Source organism: Anoplopoma fimbria, chromosome 7 (genome assembly GCF_027596085.1).
Source record: "Anoplopoma fimbria isolate UVic2021 breed Golden Eagle Sablefish chromosome 7, Afim_UVic_2022, whole genome shotgun sequence".
In the NCBI taxonomy this organism is placed as follows: domain Eukaryota; kingdom Metazoa; phylum Chordata; class Actinopteri; order Perciformes; family Anoplopomatidae; genus Anoplopoma; species Anoplopoma fimbria.
In genome coordinates, this window is record NC_072455.1 from 19,983,498 (window position 1) to 20,001,450 (window position 17,953).

The 17,953-nt window shown below is 44.0% G+C and overlaps 1 protein-coding gene across 1 annotated transcript; it reads right to left on the bottom strand.

The window, feature by feature from the left end:
• Positions 1–651: 651 nt before the first annotated feature.
• per1b (period circadian clock 1b) lies at positions 652–17,563 on the bottom strand. Its single transcript, XM_054600883.1, is given in 21 exon segments — positions 652–2,169; positions 2,289–2,439; positions 2,567–2,780; positions 3,076–3,262; positions 3,360–4,015; positions 4,018–4,197; positions 4,315–4,647; positions 5,345–5,491; positions 5,829–5,935; positions 6,025–6,184; positions 6,352–6,460; positions 6,674–6,950; positions 7,118–7,271; positions 7,457–7,563; positions 7,675–7,753; positions 8,537–8,731; positions 8,855–9,056; positions 9,335–9,456; positions 9,673–9,926; positions 10,068–10,905; positions 17,402–17,563. Coding segments are annotated over 20 exon segments (4,308 nt in total). The 5' UTR covers positions 10,484–10,905; positions 17,402–17,563; the 3' UTR covers positions 652–1,911.
• Between the last annotated feature and the right edge of the window lie 390 nt (positions 17,564–17,953).

Below are 17,953 nucleotides of genomic sequence, written 5' to 3' on the forward strand. Positions count from 1 at the left end.
CTGTAGACTCACACACACGCATAATTTGCACTGCAAGTGAAGGTTACTGTTGGATTGAATTCCTTTCCACGAATTTCATGGTGGGCGAAAGTAAGTAGATGGTGAAAAGTTAAGTTTAAATGCAGGAAAGAATGAAACAGAACTCGCAGTTGGAAGACTTAAAATATGTGCAATTCTACATGCAAAATGTATTTTGTTTTGGCAGCGTAACACCCATCATTATTGTAAAAAAAAGTTGTTTTTTATACTATAATGTGACTTTAAATAAACCAATTTATTAACATCAGCTCTTTCCCAAAATGACCCACATACATTACAACTATTGTCTTCATTGTTATCATGATACTGTGCAATGAAGTCAGCCTCTTGTTTGGGCCTGCCTTTTGTCTTTTTTAAGCTGCAGTGACCGCTCTGGGTGGAAACCACAGCTGAATAGAAGGAGACTGTGGTTCGGTAAGAAAAGCAGCTGCCCCGATCGGCTCTCTGCTTCCAGTTCATTCCGGACAATTCTTTCCAGTTTACAGGCCAACTGCAAAATAGCAAATCACCCACCGTCAAAAATAGACTGCACAGAGATGTAATCATAAAACGTACTGCTGAGGGGGGTAAAAAAAAAGGATCAGAATTCACATTTAAATGATTTAAGTCATTTTATTTGTGATTTTTTTTTTTGTACAAAGAATTTTCACAAAAATATTTAGAAACTGTTGCAGACACCACTGATGCTCTAAAGCAAAGGATATCACATGACCAGAACAGTGCCACAGAGAGGAAGAGAGAGAGAGAGAGGGACAGAGAGGAAGAAAGATAGTAAACAAAACATTCTTCAAACATTTTTAGAGAGTTACTTCCTCCTCTTTCCAAAGCCACCCACCAATGTGAGCAAGATCTGGCAACACAAGCACTCCTTAGGGTGCTGGCAGTTTGGGAAATACCGTCTGTGATTTTTGTGAGAGAATCATTGGTCATTTCACCCTGTGGGGAGACAACATCAGAGCACAAACTAATGCCCCGCCAAGGAAGAATCCCTTTGAGTCCACATCATTCTCCCGGCGATTGCCACGCTGCCCCACGATTTACTGTACATCTCTCTAGTAAAGCAATTAGATTGCCGTGTCCAGAGATACAACATCTCCGTTTTTAAAGAGCTACTTGTTTTATATGTTTTCTTTCATTGCGGACACTATTTCTACAGTTTTACTGTAGACACTCTTTTGGGCATATATCCTCTCTCTATTTGAGCAGGATGAAAGTATAAAAATATACACATTGTTTACAAAATAACCTGGTATCCACTGTACATTTCGTCTATAAGGTGACAGTTGCTTCTTCTTTAAATGGGGCAAACATTTTTACATGAGAGAGAAAACAGGATGTGACTGGGAGCAGGATCCCAGACATCCTGGGAAACATTCAACAAGAAGAGGAGTCACAGATGAACTCCCTTCTTTTCCTTCCTTTCGTGAGCTGAACCCTAAACAGGAGGGAAAACGTGATGGAGGACACTGTGGTGAAGTACACATCCATCTTTACTTCAAGGCGCCTTTATCGAACACATTCACCTTAGTCCTCTCTGATTATCTTACAACTTCAATAAATATGCCAAGAACTACAAGAAAAAGGAAAGTTAAGTGCTCCTTAGTATGCAGTCATACAACATGCCTGGTGTGCTGTCATCGAAGTCAGACTTCGTGATGAATGAGCCGGGCCAAGTGTCCTGCCTGACCTGTCAAACAACATATGGAAGTTGTCTCGATCAATATGCACCTTTTTGGTCCCAGCAAATCCCGTTTTACCAATTTATACACTATGTGTAAAATGTTTTGGGCACAGGAAGTGCTGGAAGGTGCACGTTTTCTGCTCATCAGCAAAGAAACGTCGTGATAGTGTTCTTAATCTTTGGCCATCTGCTCAATGAGTCATGTCAGACTTTTCTTTCACATCCTCTGAGGTCACTTGCTGCTCCTCCGCTGTCATGTCCTTCTCTTCTTCATCTTCTTCCTCCTCTGGGTGAGCTTCATCCATGGCCGTCTCTGTCAGATTTGTCTTGCGCTCTCTGGCGCTCTCCTCTGGAGCTTTCAGCACACTGCACAGCTCCATCTCGTGGATCTCCACATCGAACGGAGCAGCGGGAGGCACGGAGGGCGGAGACTTGCAGCCAGTACAGCCCTGAAAGAAACCAGAAGCAAACACATTATTTCCTTCCACCTCTATGTGTTGCTACTTAATGTGTCTAAAAAATATTTGATAAATGGAACCATTCAGAGCCCAGGGGTGAGTGTACTTACAGAGATGTTGATGGCTCGGGGCAGGCGACCTGTGCGGATCCAGGGGTGAACCTGGCTCAGCTCCCTCTTCTGGTCCTCGCTGAAGCGTGGCTGGTGTTTCTGCATGCTCCTCAAGGCCTCGCGGTCTTCTCGCAGCACAGTCTCCATGTCTCTGTTGTACGGGTACAGAGGGGAAAAAAGGGTCACTGAAAGTCTAACATTTAGTCTATAGACTTCCAGCAAGTCTGAAACCAAACTGGGTAGGCTGCTGTGTTGTGTAGTTTAATTTTTCGTCGTACCTGACGGGCAGCTGATAGGTCATCATGACCTTTTCGTCCGTGTTGGCCATCAGAAGCCAGATGGGGTCCTGCAGGACACACTTGATGAACTGCTCCTCACCACCATCTCCTCCAGCACTACTGCTGCCCCCTGCTGGCTGTTTGCGGAGATGATCGTTCTCCGATGAGTCGATACTACCAAAGTACTTGCTGGTGTGGCTGCCCTGGCTGCTGCCTGGAAGGACAAGGAAGTGAAAGTTGAGAATTAATTGGGAGAACAACAACAAATAAAAGTAGCACAAGAATAATGTGCATTATATTTCATTTTCTATTAAGGAAATGTTTCGAAATACAAGAATATCTGTCTGAGACATCTCTCGGAAAATTGCATTCTCACATCAATTATCTGTAAAGGAGGCATTGTGACTCTTGGTGTGTCACTGAGTCAGTGTCCGGGTGACCCATAACTCCTTGGAGATGGAAATTTGGATGTGATTTAAATTCTTGGATGGTAAAAATTGACTACTTACTCATGCCGCTGGTGCCAAAGGAGCTGCAGCCGTTTGAGCCGGAGCCTGAACCAGAGGACCTCGTCCCTGACGACCCTGAACCGGAGGCGGCTGAGCCGGTGCCTGAGCGGGCGTCTTCCTGTAGCAACATATCCAGCAGGTCGCTGGAGGTGGACATGGCATCGTTGTTGGACTCATTAGCTTCACCCTAATGTGGGAAAAATGAAATGTTAGGATAAAGTTTTAAACGCCTTATAAATGGTTTTCAAAGCTTAACATCCTATCCTGAACGTCTGTGTACTTACGTTCTCGTTCTCCTTGGAGGTATCATCAGAGCTCCTCTGATTGGCTGAGCTTTGTCCGCCGGCTGCATTGCCCTGCACAGAAGGCGTGGCTTGCTGTGTTGCTACCAGGGCTGTGGCGACCTCTAAGCGGTTGATTGGTGATTCCTCCAGCTGCAGAAGGTTAAGAGGTGAGGAGCATCTGGACTGGAAGAGGGGGGACTCTGCTCCCTCACGGTCAGCAGGCGTCTGGGTGTAGGACTGTGTCTGGGTGTAGGACTGTGTCTGGGTGTAGGACTGCGGGGTGCTGCTGCGAGACGGTGCGCAGGTGGTCGGAATCGGTAAGGGGTTTGAAATAACAGTGGGGATGGCTCCTTGGGCTGCGGCGGGGTATGGGAAGTTGGGATTGAAGAAGTGTCCGGGGACTGGGACTGGGACTGGGACGGGGCCTGGCTGAGAGATGGCCGCTCCCATCTGGGGGAACATGTAGTTGGGAAGAACGAGGGCCATCATGGGAGGTACCAGCTGCGTAGGGGGGAAACGCGATGGATCTTGGACAGATATGGGCTGGGCGATCGGTGGGTAAACTGGGTAGATTGGAAGCATTCCAGGAGCGAATGGGGCGGCGGGAATGCTGGCCTGAGAGCCTACAGACGGCCAAGAGGACGAGTTTGTCGGGGTCCGATGGGGATGTTCAGGGGCATGGGGGCTGCGCTGGTCCTGGGGTCGAGCCGGCTCCCGCTCAGCCCCAGAGAGCTGTGCTGGTCAGATGACTCCTGGTGCTTGAGTCTCTTACCGCCACGACCACGTCTGTGACTGGTGCTGCTTCCCGCGGCGGGGTAATCCCGAGAACAACGCGCTCCTGGGAAAGAGAAGGAGACACTGAATTAAGCAAAATGTCTGCTGTTTTAACAATCGACTGGTAACATGTTTCAATATGTAATGAATATACATGACAGTGAGTGCAGTGTTCTCCTACCTCGTGACAGGGGGTTGGCAGCTGGGGTCTGACAGCGCAGGGTCGAAGACGCCGCCTGATCGAAAACACGCAGCTTGCTGAGGTCCTTAAAGCGGTCAAGGAATGCCTGCTCCTCCTGCTGGGTGTGGGCGGACAGCACCTCCTTTGTGAGACCCATGCGGCCACCTCCACCTCCCACACTTCCACTTCTCCGGCTGTCCCTCTCCGGCTGAGCGGTTTGAGGAGGAGGGGAAGGTAGAGGAGGGAAGGCGATTGCCGTGTTAGCGGGAGGTGCTGCTGTGGCAGGAGTTGGTGTGGTTGTAGGAGCAGTAGGAGCCTCCTCCATGATGATGTCTGTGATAGAGGAAAAAGCATAAAGGTCTGTTAAAGCAGTGAAGTGGGACTGTGTGACTGTTGGAAGAAGAAATGGCACATTCTCCTTCTGACAAATGAAAAGTTAATTACAAAAAAATGCACTCTTGCTAAATTCAATACAAACATGTGCTACTGTTAGATTACATATTTGTAATTAACACAAAAGTTACATAGTCTCATTTTATAAAAGGACAAAAAAAAGACAGCACATTTTGGGGTAAAGTGTTAAAAGAAAACTGCAAAAGAAGCGACCATAGAAATCCAGAAGAGAAGACTCCCAGGAAGATCCAAGATGAGAAAGAAAAGGCATTAAACAGATTACCTGCAATCTGCAGTTTTATCATGCAGCTACAGGGTTCTGCAAAATAATTCTTAAGACTTTGAAAGTAATAAAAACACTTTTTGGTCAGCTTATTTGCAAAACAAGCAAAGAAGGAAAAAAATAAGAAAAAATGTATCAAAGTATGGTGATGGTCATCAACGTAAAAAAAAAAAAAAAAAAAAGTAGGGCCCCAAAGAAAAAAAAAGATCTTAAATACAAACCTCAGTTATATGAAAGGCCTTTAAATGAAATTGAAGACATGCAATGACCCCGTGCCTTGTCTTTTTTCAAAGAAACAACCTGCTGAGTAACAAACTCATGGGTTCAGAGAGTGTGAGTGTTGCGGATTCCCACCTGACTCAGGAGGCTTCTTGTCTCCCACATGCACGATGGTGCTGCTGAAGCTACACTGCGACGTGACTGAGGCTACACTCTCTGCCTTTGTGGCCATGGTCAGGGGAGGCAGAGGAGGTGGTTCACTTACAAGGTTAACTGAACCACCTGCAGAGAAAACAAGCCCAACAAGTTTCTGTCAATAATTGCGTCCAGTCCAGACAAACACAAACAGACACATGAACAGGCATGCTTATTGGTAATCCAGGAAGTCGGCACGACACAAATCAAGCATGCAGCATAAAAAAAAAAAATCCATATTCAACAACAAGAATAAGATGTTTCTATCAGTATTTTTGTTGGTAAATACACACCGACCAAAAAAAGAAAATGGGAAACTTAAATAAGTGGATCAGAGATATATATGTAAGGCAAACTTCAGAGAAACACCAAACTAATTACCTAGAGAAAAAGAACCAAACCAGCTTATTTATCAAAAAAGTACCTGTGTTGTTGCTGGCCTCCTGTTTGTCCTCATCGGACGTGGAGGAGGTGGTGTAGGAGCCACGCTTCCTTTTAACAGTGTTGGGAATGTTACAGCTGTCCAAGTACCTGTGTAGAGTCAGAGAATGGATGGATGAGTGAAGTAATAATCCCCCTAGAAATGTTACGATAGAATAGCTTTCGGCTCTCACACACACCTTATGATGCTGTCCAGACAGTTGATCTGCTGGTAGGAGTAGCCAGCAGGGGACTCCTTTGGTATAATCGGAGCAGGGACCAAAGCTTTGGGTGGTTTCGCCATGTCAGCTATCAAACTTCTGATTGGGTCACTGCTGATTGCTCTGATGCTTGTTGTGCCTGGATGAAGAAAAGAGAGGAAACAGGAAATTAATTATTATTTATAAGCCCAGTTCTCATTCGTTTTGACATAACTAGTTAAGAAAACAACTCTTTCTTACCAGAGATGAATATTTATCTTCTAACTCAACATAAAACTATACTATATTAGTGTCTTTTTATTTTACCTGTGCTTGTGTTTTTTCTGGGCATCGGACGGTTACGGGACTCGATAAAAACCTGCTGTCCATTAGTCTTGACCATGTGGACATCTTTACAGATCTGCTGGAAAGTCATCTGGAAAAAATGACAGCATCAAACTCGTTAAACCAGAAATGGCAGGACATGGCTGTTAAAACAATATTTTAATATATAGCAGCTTTTTTTACTGGCTGCTATGTTTATCTACAAATCTTCTTACTGTATCCTGTTATGTGTTGAGTTTGCCTACATAACAACACAGGTTGAGACTAAACAGTAGACTTAAAACAACTGGTTGCTCAGACTTACAGGTTTGTGTGAAGCGACTGCGACAGCGACTTTGCCCATGGCGGGACCGTTGCTGTCGCTGGAAGATGCGCCTGAGGCACTGAGGCGCTGTTGGTGTGAACGCCGGGAGCCTCGGGAGCCACTGGACCCGAGTGAGCTGTAGCCCTGGGAGCTGCCGCTGTGCACCGGCTGCACCAGGAGCCGGTGGATCTGCTCGCTCAGCTGGACGACGTCGGGCGTGGTGGCCCGAGTCTCGCAGCCATGCGGCGTCGTGAACACGTCTTCGTTCAGAGGGCTCCTAGAGACGGGGAATGGCGTTAGAGCAGCACGTAGCAGGGGAGAGAGACAGTGCATACCCCTCAGCTTTTAAATTCAAACTGTACATGTGCTCAGACCATCTCTGGAATTGTTGCAATCACTACATTTCCTCTCAGTGTTTTTCTGTGAGTAACAAAGTGTTCTTACGTTCTGACTTTGTGGCGCCCTACGATGAAGGCCACCTTCCGGCTCCAGGGATTGACAAAAGAAGACCAGCTGGTGTCGATGGTCAGATATTCCCCGTTGCGGGCGCACATCCTCAAGGGTGCGTAGTCAAACGGCTGCCCAGCAAACTGAAAGACTGAAGAGAGACAACAGCGTAGACATAGTATGAGAATGTGAGACGGGATAAAGAGAGTTCTGACCCGATTGTGTATTTACATTTTGTTGCACTAACTGTAGAAGTCAACCCAGTAAAAAAGCTTATTTTCCACTATATGACATGTGAGCAGCAGTTCCCGTATGTTCAGTGCTAGATGTACTCACTCTTCTCATGTATAGCCACCATTATGGGCCTGTCTTCAGGGTGGATGATGAGGAGGGTAGGGGTTCCCACCAAGTCCTGAGGCAGGTAGCCCAACAATGGTACAGCCCTGCAAACACAATACATATATATTTACACAGATTTGTTAGACAGGAATATTATGGTTTTTTCTCTCCTTGAGCAGCAAACGGATAATGGGCCATAGAGAGTTAAAACTGACCTCTCATCAACTTCCTGGAAGAGGCAGCTGGGGGTGTGACTGGTGGTGAAGATCCTCTTGTCTGCAGGGATACGAGGAGCTGAGGGCCACAGAGGACACAGATACAACAGATTAAAGGCTCGTTTTGAGGACAGACTGACTAATGAGTTCAAATGGGCTGTATATATGATAATGGTTTATTTGCAATTCTTTAATCTGTCCAATCATTTGGACGTCTATGATACAATTCATATTCAGAGGAACATGGTATCCAAAAGCAAATCAGTGCGACGCCTCCTGTCCCTTTCTTCTCCTCCCCCACACATATTGTTTTAAATGATATGAAGAGTTTATAATCATGTGTCGAGCTGCTCTATTGAAAGAAACAACACATTGTTCTTTCATATCTATCTTATCTTGATACTCAAAAGCTTTAAATCTGTTTTGTTTTTTTGTTGAAACATAAAAAGATAACCCAGACTCTCATTTATCAAAAACATGCTGTAGTTGTGATGCCTGGGTTACTCTGACATAACTTTATCAATGCTACGCAGCCACGATAAAAAACACAGTGAGGAGTTCTATATATATTAGCACTGGCTTCATCAATTGCGTTTATTCCATCTTTACCTCACAGACCAGATTATAAATAAATCTTGGACTTTTTGGGAGTTGGAATCTCGATTCTCTATTTCAATTAAAAGAAAAGAGGCACTATTTTCAGTCTCTTTCTCCATTGCATCTTCTACTGTTTGCATCTGACTTTTCAAAGCTCAACCCTCATAATTACTAACTACCCTCTGTTGTGTTTCAGGCCCAGGAAGCTTTGTGTCATGTGTCCCATCGCTAACATAAATACAAATATAAAAAAAATGACAAATACCTTCGTATCCAGAGTGGACCCTCTCTGCGATGAGCAAGCAGCAGGGCTGTGGCTCAGAATCGTCCGAGTCTCTGATGGTGAGCTGGTAGGGCGTGAGGCGAAAGGGGTAGTAGCGCATCTCGCCAGCCTGCGCCTGGTCGGCACTGATTCGGCAGAACATGGATTTCTCCTGAGTGCAGTCGACTGGAGGGGAAGCTGAGAGGAAGCAGAGTTGGACAAACAGTCAGACTCGATATTCCACTGCCTATGAAACACTGTCTTCAATACAATCTCCCTTTTTCCTAACCCTTTCTCGAATTGTACTTGGCCTAAACTCACCAGACCCGATGCACGAGGCCCAGTTTGGCAGGCGGCAGGGTGCCGTGCCGCTATAGAAAGTGCTGACGTCCTGCGGGGCCAGAAGCTCGGAAAACATGGTTCCTTGGAGACGATCTGGCTTACAGCGGAGCAGGGACGAGCCTTGGGGTGATACGTACACAATCTTTCCTGACAAGAATGACACGCCCATGGAGAAAGTGTCCTGAAAATAGGAAAAAAAAAGTTTTTTTATTCACTAAGAGGGAGAAGAGGATGATGGTTTTGATTAGGTGTACTGTAAAAGAGCTTGAGCCAAAACTTGTGTATATAGATCTAATGGATCCCCATTTCATAGTTAATCCCATTTTTCTACATGCAAAATAATGCACTTACAGCAGCAGTAAAATACTGAAGCGTTTCTCGAAGACCAAAACTAAGACAGCTTGAGGTACTTATTAATTTTTCTTTGATCAAATAGCAGAAATAACTGTATACACCTACAGTGTTTTTGAGAGTGTATTCTGAAGTGATGTTGTCAAGCTCCTCAATTGTGAAGGCAGACAGGTCCAGGCTGCAGCCATGACACTCCTCTACGCTCCACTGATGATAGTACTCCTTGTTGGCTGGAAACGGTAAACATAAATCAGTCAGGGAGTGTATATAGGTTAAGTGACATTAACATTATGAACATAATGCGCACAGAAAAATAGAAGCCCTTAGGCCTGAAGAGTTATTCAAGAAATAAGTAGGGGCTTAAAATGAATGTCTAACTGGAGTAAATGGTCCGATTTAGCTGCACTGCCACTAATAAGAAGATACAAACAAAGACACCCCCTCACCTCGGACTTGTTTGACACACTGAAGGGCGTATTTGAGTGCGTTCAGAGTGCTGGTGTGGCCTTTGGCATTGCGCTCAGTTGGCAGGCGGAGCTTCAGCTCCTTGATGGCCTTCATCAGATCTTTCTGGGTCTGGACCCTCGCCGACTGGTTGCTGCTGCAGCCAGAGGTGGACGGGGGGTCGTGCTCCGAGCTGGTCGACAGCAGGCTGTAGGCCAGGGAGCTGCTGGGAGGTGAGAGACTCTGGGAGTTGGAGCTAGGAAAGAATGGGACAGTTGAACGGTGAATGACCATTTCACACTCGGATGAACAGATGTGTATGCATGTACTGTTGGCATAGCATAGGATGAATGCCAGAAATGTGCAATTGCCGTCTCTAAACTTCTTCTTCTCTTACCTCTTGTTGCTCTCTGTGTTTTCCAGCATCATGCCAGAGTCCTTGCCATTTGACGAGCTGTGGGAGCTGCGCACGGACTGGCGCCCATGTGACCCGTTGTCTCTCTCCATCCCGCCTTCACTTTCCCTCTCCCCAGAGTCGTTCCCGCTGGAGAGCCCGTCCATGTCATCGGAGTTGGGCCCCCTTCGGCCCCTGGACCCTGACCCCACACTGGGAGATGAGCCGCCCATGGAGTCGCCTCCATTTCCACTCTCCTGGTCCTGGGTGGTAACATTGGCACTGGGCTGACCGCTGCTGGTTTTCAGAGAGTTTAACCCTTCTGACTCGGCTTCCTGGTCATTGTCTTTCTCCTCGGCCCTTGCCACTCGCCCCCGAGTGCTGCTGCTGGGCATTGATTTAGAGTCGTCATAACTCATACTAGAATAGGATGAGGCTGGAACAGCTTTATTAAGGTGTCAGCCAAGGTGGAAACAGGGGAAACTTTAATTTTAGGTGGGACTACTATTTACACACAGGTGAATCATGGTTATTGGCTGGTAGTTAAAAGAACTAAGGAGAGAAATTCATTGCTTTTTCTGCAAGAAAAGCAGTAAAATCAAAAACGTTGGGCTGTGAGCCCTTCTTTGAGTGTTTTTAGTGTCACTCAAAGACAAGAGATGAATCCCTGCTTATGCAACAAGCCTTGGCACAAGTGCTCCAACAGATGGAGACGAGAGATTGTGAGGGAGAGTGAGAAAAACAGCTCTTGGTTAGAGCAACAAAAAAAAATCACTGTTTCTTTCTGTATCTGGTCTTCTCGCCTCTTCAGAGATGTGATGCTTTTGGTGCTAAAGGACACCTGAGATGACAGAAAAAGAGAGAGATGGACAAAAAAAGAGAAGGAAAAATATTAGCTACAGGATAACAAAATGCTTTTCATGGTCTTGTTAGTATCTCCCAAGGACTACAGCTATGGAAAGACAAAAATGGAACACTTATCATCAGTTTATCATGTTGGCCTTTAAGGAAGCTTCAAATATGACCATGAAATGCCTTGCCGGCCTTGTGGTTCAGACTGAATGTTTGTCAGAAATGTTTGCGGTTGTTGTAGCAGCGCACAGCTGTTAGCCTTTTACCCAGACTATCAGGAATAAATAATAACCCAATTCTAGAGCACGGATTGGCAATAATCTCCTACTCCTAGGAAGTGCGTAAGCATGCAGCTTAACATAGAACAGGTGAACATGCACTAATGCCGAAAATTACAGGTGACACACAGTTAGTCGTCATAGCTTAGTCCACTTCTAACAGAACACCAGGGGGATTTAACGAAGCTCTTCATCAGAGGGTTGTTACAAATTAAGTATATATCCGGCCGCCACCGAAGCAAGTACAAGTTAACCGCTATTTATTCCATGGGCAAAGGAAACGCCCCTTAATCCTCTAAGCCCTGCAAACAGAAGATACAGGCCAGCCCTCGTTCATCAATCCATTCCATTGTATACACCTAGCTGCCCCACAACCCCCCTCTACCTGCCTCCCTTAAGTGTGCAGTGATGCTTTTGGTGCACTTCAGCCTCCTGTCCTGACGCACTGACCCAATATGGCTGACCGGATTACACAGGGATACCTAAAAAAAGTGTAACAATTTGGAATGGGCAGTGGTGAACAACTGAAGTTCAACTAATTCATGTGATGCTGCCACAATGCATTTAAACTGCCTTCTTATCAGCCATGAAAAAGCTAATTAGCATGGTGTTTGGTCAGATGGGTGCTGCAGATGACAGTGGCAGTGTTCTGTGGCTGAATTTGGCGTGGAAAGGAACAATTATGATTTGGTAACATGCAAGCAGGGCGTGAGTGGGCGTCGAGGCAGGCTGGCATCCATGCATACTTCCACGGGCGGTTGGTGGAGGTGGTGGTGGTGGTTGGTAACTGTGTCCAGGCTGCTAGAATACATGGATGTGCCATCAAAGTCCACCCATCCGCTTGGTAAGCAAACTGTTGGGGGCCATAGTTTAGAGGGTGCATCTCCAAATGTAATCAATATCCTCTGCCGCTGATGCAACCAATCACAGAAACAAACTCGAAGCGCAAACTCCCACCTTCAGGCGATTTAGTGCTTCCTGATGACCTAACACACATGTTTTTGGACTGTGGGGAGGGAACCAGGAGCACAAGGACGAAACCCATGTAGTCAAGAGGTGACCATACAAACTCGGCGCTGCCATGCCTGAACCAGATAGGTCGGCTTTGAACCCACGTCATAGGGGTTGTGAGGTAACAAAGCACCATGCCTCCCACCTGCTCAAATTATTCACAGGAAATGCACTCAGTAAGACAAAGCTCAGTTTATGCAAGATTGTGTCTATCTTAGGGTGGGAAAGAATATGCAGCGTCACTCTTACTCAACGTTTTTACTCACAAGATTTCGATCTCTCTGAACGTATGTACAAGCATAAGTCTTTCTTTTGAAGCAAACATGTCTAATATTCCCTACTTCAAGTAACTCAACTGTGAGGATTTTCCTTTTTCAAAAGATAAATATCTTTGGTTTTATGGACTTGGACAATTGAGATGTAATCATAGACTTCTGAAAAATGTGAGACTAACACTAACCATTGACAGATTAATCTAAAAAAGAATTGCTAGTTTAGTCTATAATCAAAATAACCATTAGTAGCAGCCCAACTCTGCTTGTTATATATTTATTACCCTGGTAATAACTTCAGGTTAAAGTAGAACTGTCAACATCTAATTAATCATTACAGGAAGAGAAAACACAGTGTTTTGTGGCTGACTAAAAATAACATTCACTTGAGCTAGTCAGCAAAACAACAGTGATTCATTATCTGCTCACTATGATGGTAATGAAAAACAAGTGTCGATCTGATGTAAAGACTGTATCTGTTGAGCTGGAAACCATCTCACACAGTGGAGATGAAAGGACTTTCTCACTAACTACACACTAACTTAACGTAATAATCAATGTGAAATTGACTGATCCAATGCCAGGGACAATCACAACAAGGGCTTAGTCAGTAATGCTATAATAAATGGGGAATACATGCATGCTAGTTTTATAATCTGAAACTGTTAATGATTAGTCATTTAATCTCTTAGTAGATTGACCGTTAAAAGGCTCTACAATAAATGTGATAAATTAGTTTCCTGGTCTTTAGGAATAGTAATTGGAATATTTGGGGGTTATCGACTTCTGCAATAACAAGCAAGACGTCATCTAGGTCTGTGGAAAATAATGGCATGTTTTACTTTCTTATATAGTATTTTCTTGAGGGTAGCTTAATTGATAGGAATGTGGGATAGTCATTACAAGATTGTATATAGGATATATTTATTGTATTGTGGGTGATGGCTGAATAAAACACTACTACTACTACTATACCAAACAATTACATTTAAGTGAGAATATAATTAACAGATTAATTGACAATGAAAACAAACATAAGTTGCAGGCCTAGTTGCAGTCAATGTTACTGGATTTGATATTATGCCGTGTATATTGTACTGTAATTCTATATAGTACCTTATATATGTCAAATATACTGAAAAGTTCCAACGAATTGTATTTCCCTTATTAATGAAAGGACACTTTTTTATGACATATGTACTCTGATGAACAGTGTGATGGCCTAGCATTCAAGATCAATAACAGCCACAGAATACACAGTCACTGTTTCATACTACAGACTATGCCAACACCTTGAATCCTGCAGGAAGGTGTGGCGTAGCTCCGTGCATGAACATGTGTGAACTTCTCCGCCCCGTTCTGCTCCAATCACACAGACACATTTATTTTATTCAATCGCGTTAACGGATAAATACTGTTATATTGTTTCTCAATACCAAGTATGGTCAAGTGTGGACTTGCAAACTTGCAAGTTCATACTTGGATAGTTCGACTCGGGAGTACAAACTCCCGAGGATGGGAGGACGCAGTACGTCATGACGTCATTACGCAATTGGAACAGCAGCGAACTTGATGACGTCACCAACTCAGCTCGTCGGTCCCGCCTACTCCGGTTATCTTCAGTCATATATATTGACAATAAAACGAAATATGATATAAAACACAACCCTGCCTTTTTTTCCGTTTTCATTTAGAAAATATTAAAATATTAATATGTATATGTTTTGTGTTACATCTGCAACCACAACCACAGAGACACCGGAGCCAGCGGCACATCTGGAGAGGCCTAGCCGAGATCAGGCTGCTGTCAGCGGGCTGCATGAGCACCACCGCCCGGTCTCCTCTCTGGTCCTCTCATCTCCGACAACCGTCGGCGCTTTTTTCAAACAGGCTCTATCTTGATAAATTGACCGCATATTTTAAGTCTTAACAACTACATTCTCGCTTAAAAAAATGTTAAAACTAAATTCCGTTACACAACAGCAGCAGTATTTAGACAGTTATAAGTGACAGTTGTGAGCCGTCTCCGCCATTGTTGTCTCTTGTTTGCTGGTGAAATGCATTCTGGGAGACTTGGCTGGTGAAATGCATTCTGGGAGACTTGGCTGTCCAAAGTCCACACAAGTCTCCTCCGATGCATCCCCGATATAATGGGCGGAGCTAGGACACATCCGGGTATCTGGACCGTACTTGGCTGGATGAACTTGTGTATTGGAACAGAACTTGGGCCGCTAGATGACGTTTCACAAGTTCAGGAGGACACAAGTACAGAGAAGTTCACATATTGAGAAACGGCCATTTATTTTATTCAATCGCGTTAACGGATAAATACTGTCTTTTTATTTCCTTCCCAGCACCCGTATCAAAAGTGCACACGGCGCTCTGTGAGCTTTGCTTTTTTTTTTTTCTCTGCACACAAAGCACGTGTCCGCGGCGGTGCTTTCCACAAGCCTTGCCGGCTGCTGATTGGTCCGGGGACCTGACCAATGAGAGAGCGCAGCCCTGCAGAGGCTGTGCTGCCTCAGACAGGCCCCGCCTCCAGTCGTCTTTTGAACAGGAGCTGATTCACGACCAGTGAATGAGCTCTGTGCAGAAAATGCATTTATGAGACGGTAAGACACGAGTTTGGTGCACAAAAAAAGAAAAGAAAAAAATGGCCACATGACTTTTTAAAGTAGTACGACTAAATTACAATACACAAAGTCATTAAATTACTATAAACAAATGCACAAATATTACAAAATATGTCTATATTGGATTTCCTTTGCTGTTTAATTAAAAATATATCATGCCTTCCATGCATTTGAATAAATTAGAGAACTGAAATGTTTTAACAAGACAAATTAATTAAATGTAATCCTGACTTAACTTCATTCCATGCAACTACTCTAAATACTTACTCTCTCATTAAAGGAGAGGATTATTGTATGCCTTAGAAAAACCCCAGTGGGTACAACATGGTACAATCTCTGCAGTGGGAGGAGGCTCTGTCCCTCAGACCAGGCCTTTCATGCACAATATTTTGCAAAGTTCTTTGAGTCACTGTATCAAACATGTAAGTAGTTCATCATGTCATTCACTGAGATATTATCTTAGCAATAGATGGCAATTTTTCATTGTCTTGGATTCAAAAACACAAAAAAAGACACTCAGCCATCTTTTCTACTCTAAAATAATATAGCCTTTGAGCAAAAACTCCACATTTGTCATAACTTTGTTGAGCAATCCCGGCACAGCTGACGACAAATATGTGTTTTTTGAAAACTTGATTGAGAAAACAGTCACCACCAGATCTGGGAAATGTTTTAAAAATGTTAAGACGAGGCTCAATAACGAGAACAACTGGAAGTATACCACTCCTGTGCATGTTCAAGAGTCACCAGTGGGCTATTTTCAGTTAACCTATGGTAAGTTTGGTGGTTTGATTGTTTCAAAGTCATCTGACAACATTGAGGACCAAACTCTTCTCCCCAAATCTCTTTCCCTCTCCGTCCTTTTCAGCCTTAAGGTGTTTTTTTTTTTTTTACCATTTTAAGGCAATTCAGTTCAGTTCATGAAGGTAGAAACAATGTTCTTGTAGCAAAAACAGGAGACACATCGTGTTGCTACTCTAATTAGAGTCCAAAATAGGTACTGCCGGTGATTCATCCTCATATTAAAGTGTCATAGTGCTGGAAACTATAAGCTGTTTACTTGTCCTGTCTCATGGGAGGAGTCAGTCCCCCACATGTGTGTGATCATCTGGTCAAAATGCAGATTGCACCAGCACTACCACTATCTGCCATCTTCCCTCTTCTGTCATTTGTGCATAATAAATGAGGCTCACTTATGGCAAAACTGGCAAGTTTGATTTGCTTATGCGTAAGCTGAAAGGGTCCTCTTTTAAAAAGGTGCCAACCCACAACTCTCTCTGTGTGACTTACCAACGAGTCAACATTAGCTGAAGGAAGGTTACTTTGAGTTTTCTTTGTTATTAATCTTCTGTTTACAACCCTGTCTGGCACATGCTTTTGTAAACTTTTGGGATGTTTTTGTGCACCTGCTTTGAACACTAAATAGGGTGTGATAACTGCAAGAGCCTTGAATCTGTGCAGATGGTCTGTTTTCCACGGCCTGTCCATAACTACATGTTTTAAGCAGGACATAAAGGAATGCTGCAGATTCAGCATGCGTAGGTGATGCGCAGGCATGGATGCTTTACAACAGTTGTCAATCACAGAGCATCATTTGATTTGCTAAAGGCATGCAGGTTTGCACAAACCAGCCCTCAACAAGTACACGATGTGCATATTCAAAGCATCAAAAGTGAATTATGTGTAATTAAAAACAAATTACACCAAATAGTGTGTTGAAGAAATCTTAACAAAAATAATACAAAATAAATCTGAAGTAGTGGTAACCCCCATGGATCAAAATGAGCTTGCCAAACTACTATTAACAGTGTAATAATGTCACTGTGCAGCACTAATAAGACAATGCATGGTTCATTTAATTGGCCAGTCACAACAATGTATACAACAGAACATATCTAACGTCATCATTAGTATAAACTACATTGTGTGAAATGTCTGCATGCATGTCCAATCCGCAGAAAAGTGTTGCATTGAATTATTGCAAGGTCTTAATAATAAACGCTTTCTTATCGTGACTGTGCCTTTTTTTTTTTTTTTTTATACATGCAGCAGCACCTAAAGGGTTAAACGGGAGTGTTAATGGGTTAGATGGGAATACACACACACACACACACACACACACACACACACACACACACACACACACACACACATTCGAATTGTTATAACTCTTCATAGCTTTAATGCAAAAACATATCATATCATCTGATCAGCTGTTTTTGCACTCATAGATCGAAGTGACAGCTGAGGAGGGACTATTTGACGTGAGAAGCAAAACACGACCAGCTTACCTTTTCTTTCTTTCTTTTTTTGTTAAAGATGTGCTTCAAAAACGACCAAAGCTATGATATTCCTCCACGAGGTTTCTCTTCAAAGTCAAACACGTACGAGTGCAAATTCTGGGAGCAAACTGGGAGACTGCCTTTGCTCGCTGATCTGCATTTGCTGTAGAATTTTTCTTTTTTTTTGCTCGCCCCCCCAAACTCTGGTTTACACGCAGGGACACATGTGCTTGCTCTGGCAAGTAATATCAAATCAGCCGCCGTGATTGGACAGCAGGAGTCTAAGACCACGCCCACACCCGGCCCCGCAGCGTTCTGATTGGCTGAGGGGCGGGGCTTAGCCACACGGGGCTGTGTGATCACGTTGCAGTGTGTCTGGTCCTGAGGTCCCATCCAAACATACATGAGAATGTGGCCTACTTGGTGAGCCGTATTAAGGCTAATACTGTCGAAATGTTATTTTTTTTGTGTGTTGGGAGGTGACAAAGTTGGTAAATAAAGTCATTTTACTGTAGTCTTCCTTCAGCAGATGTGTTGTTTTTCTGTAACTAGTGAGAAATT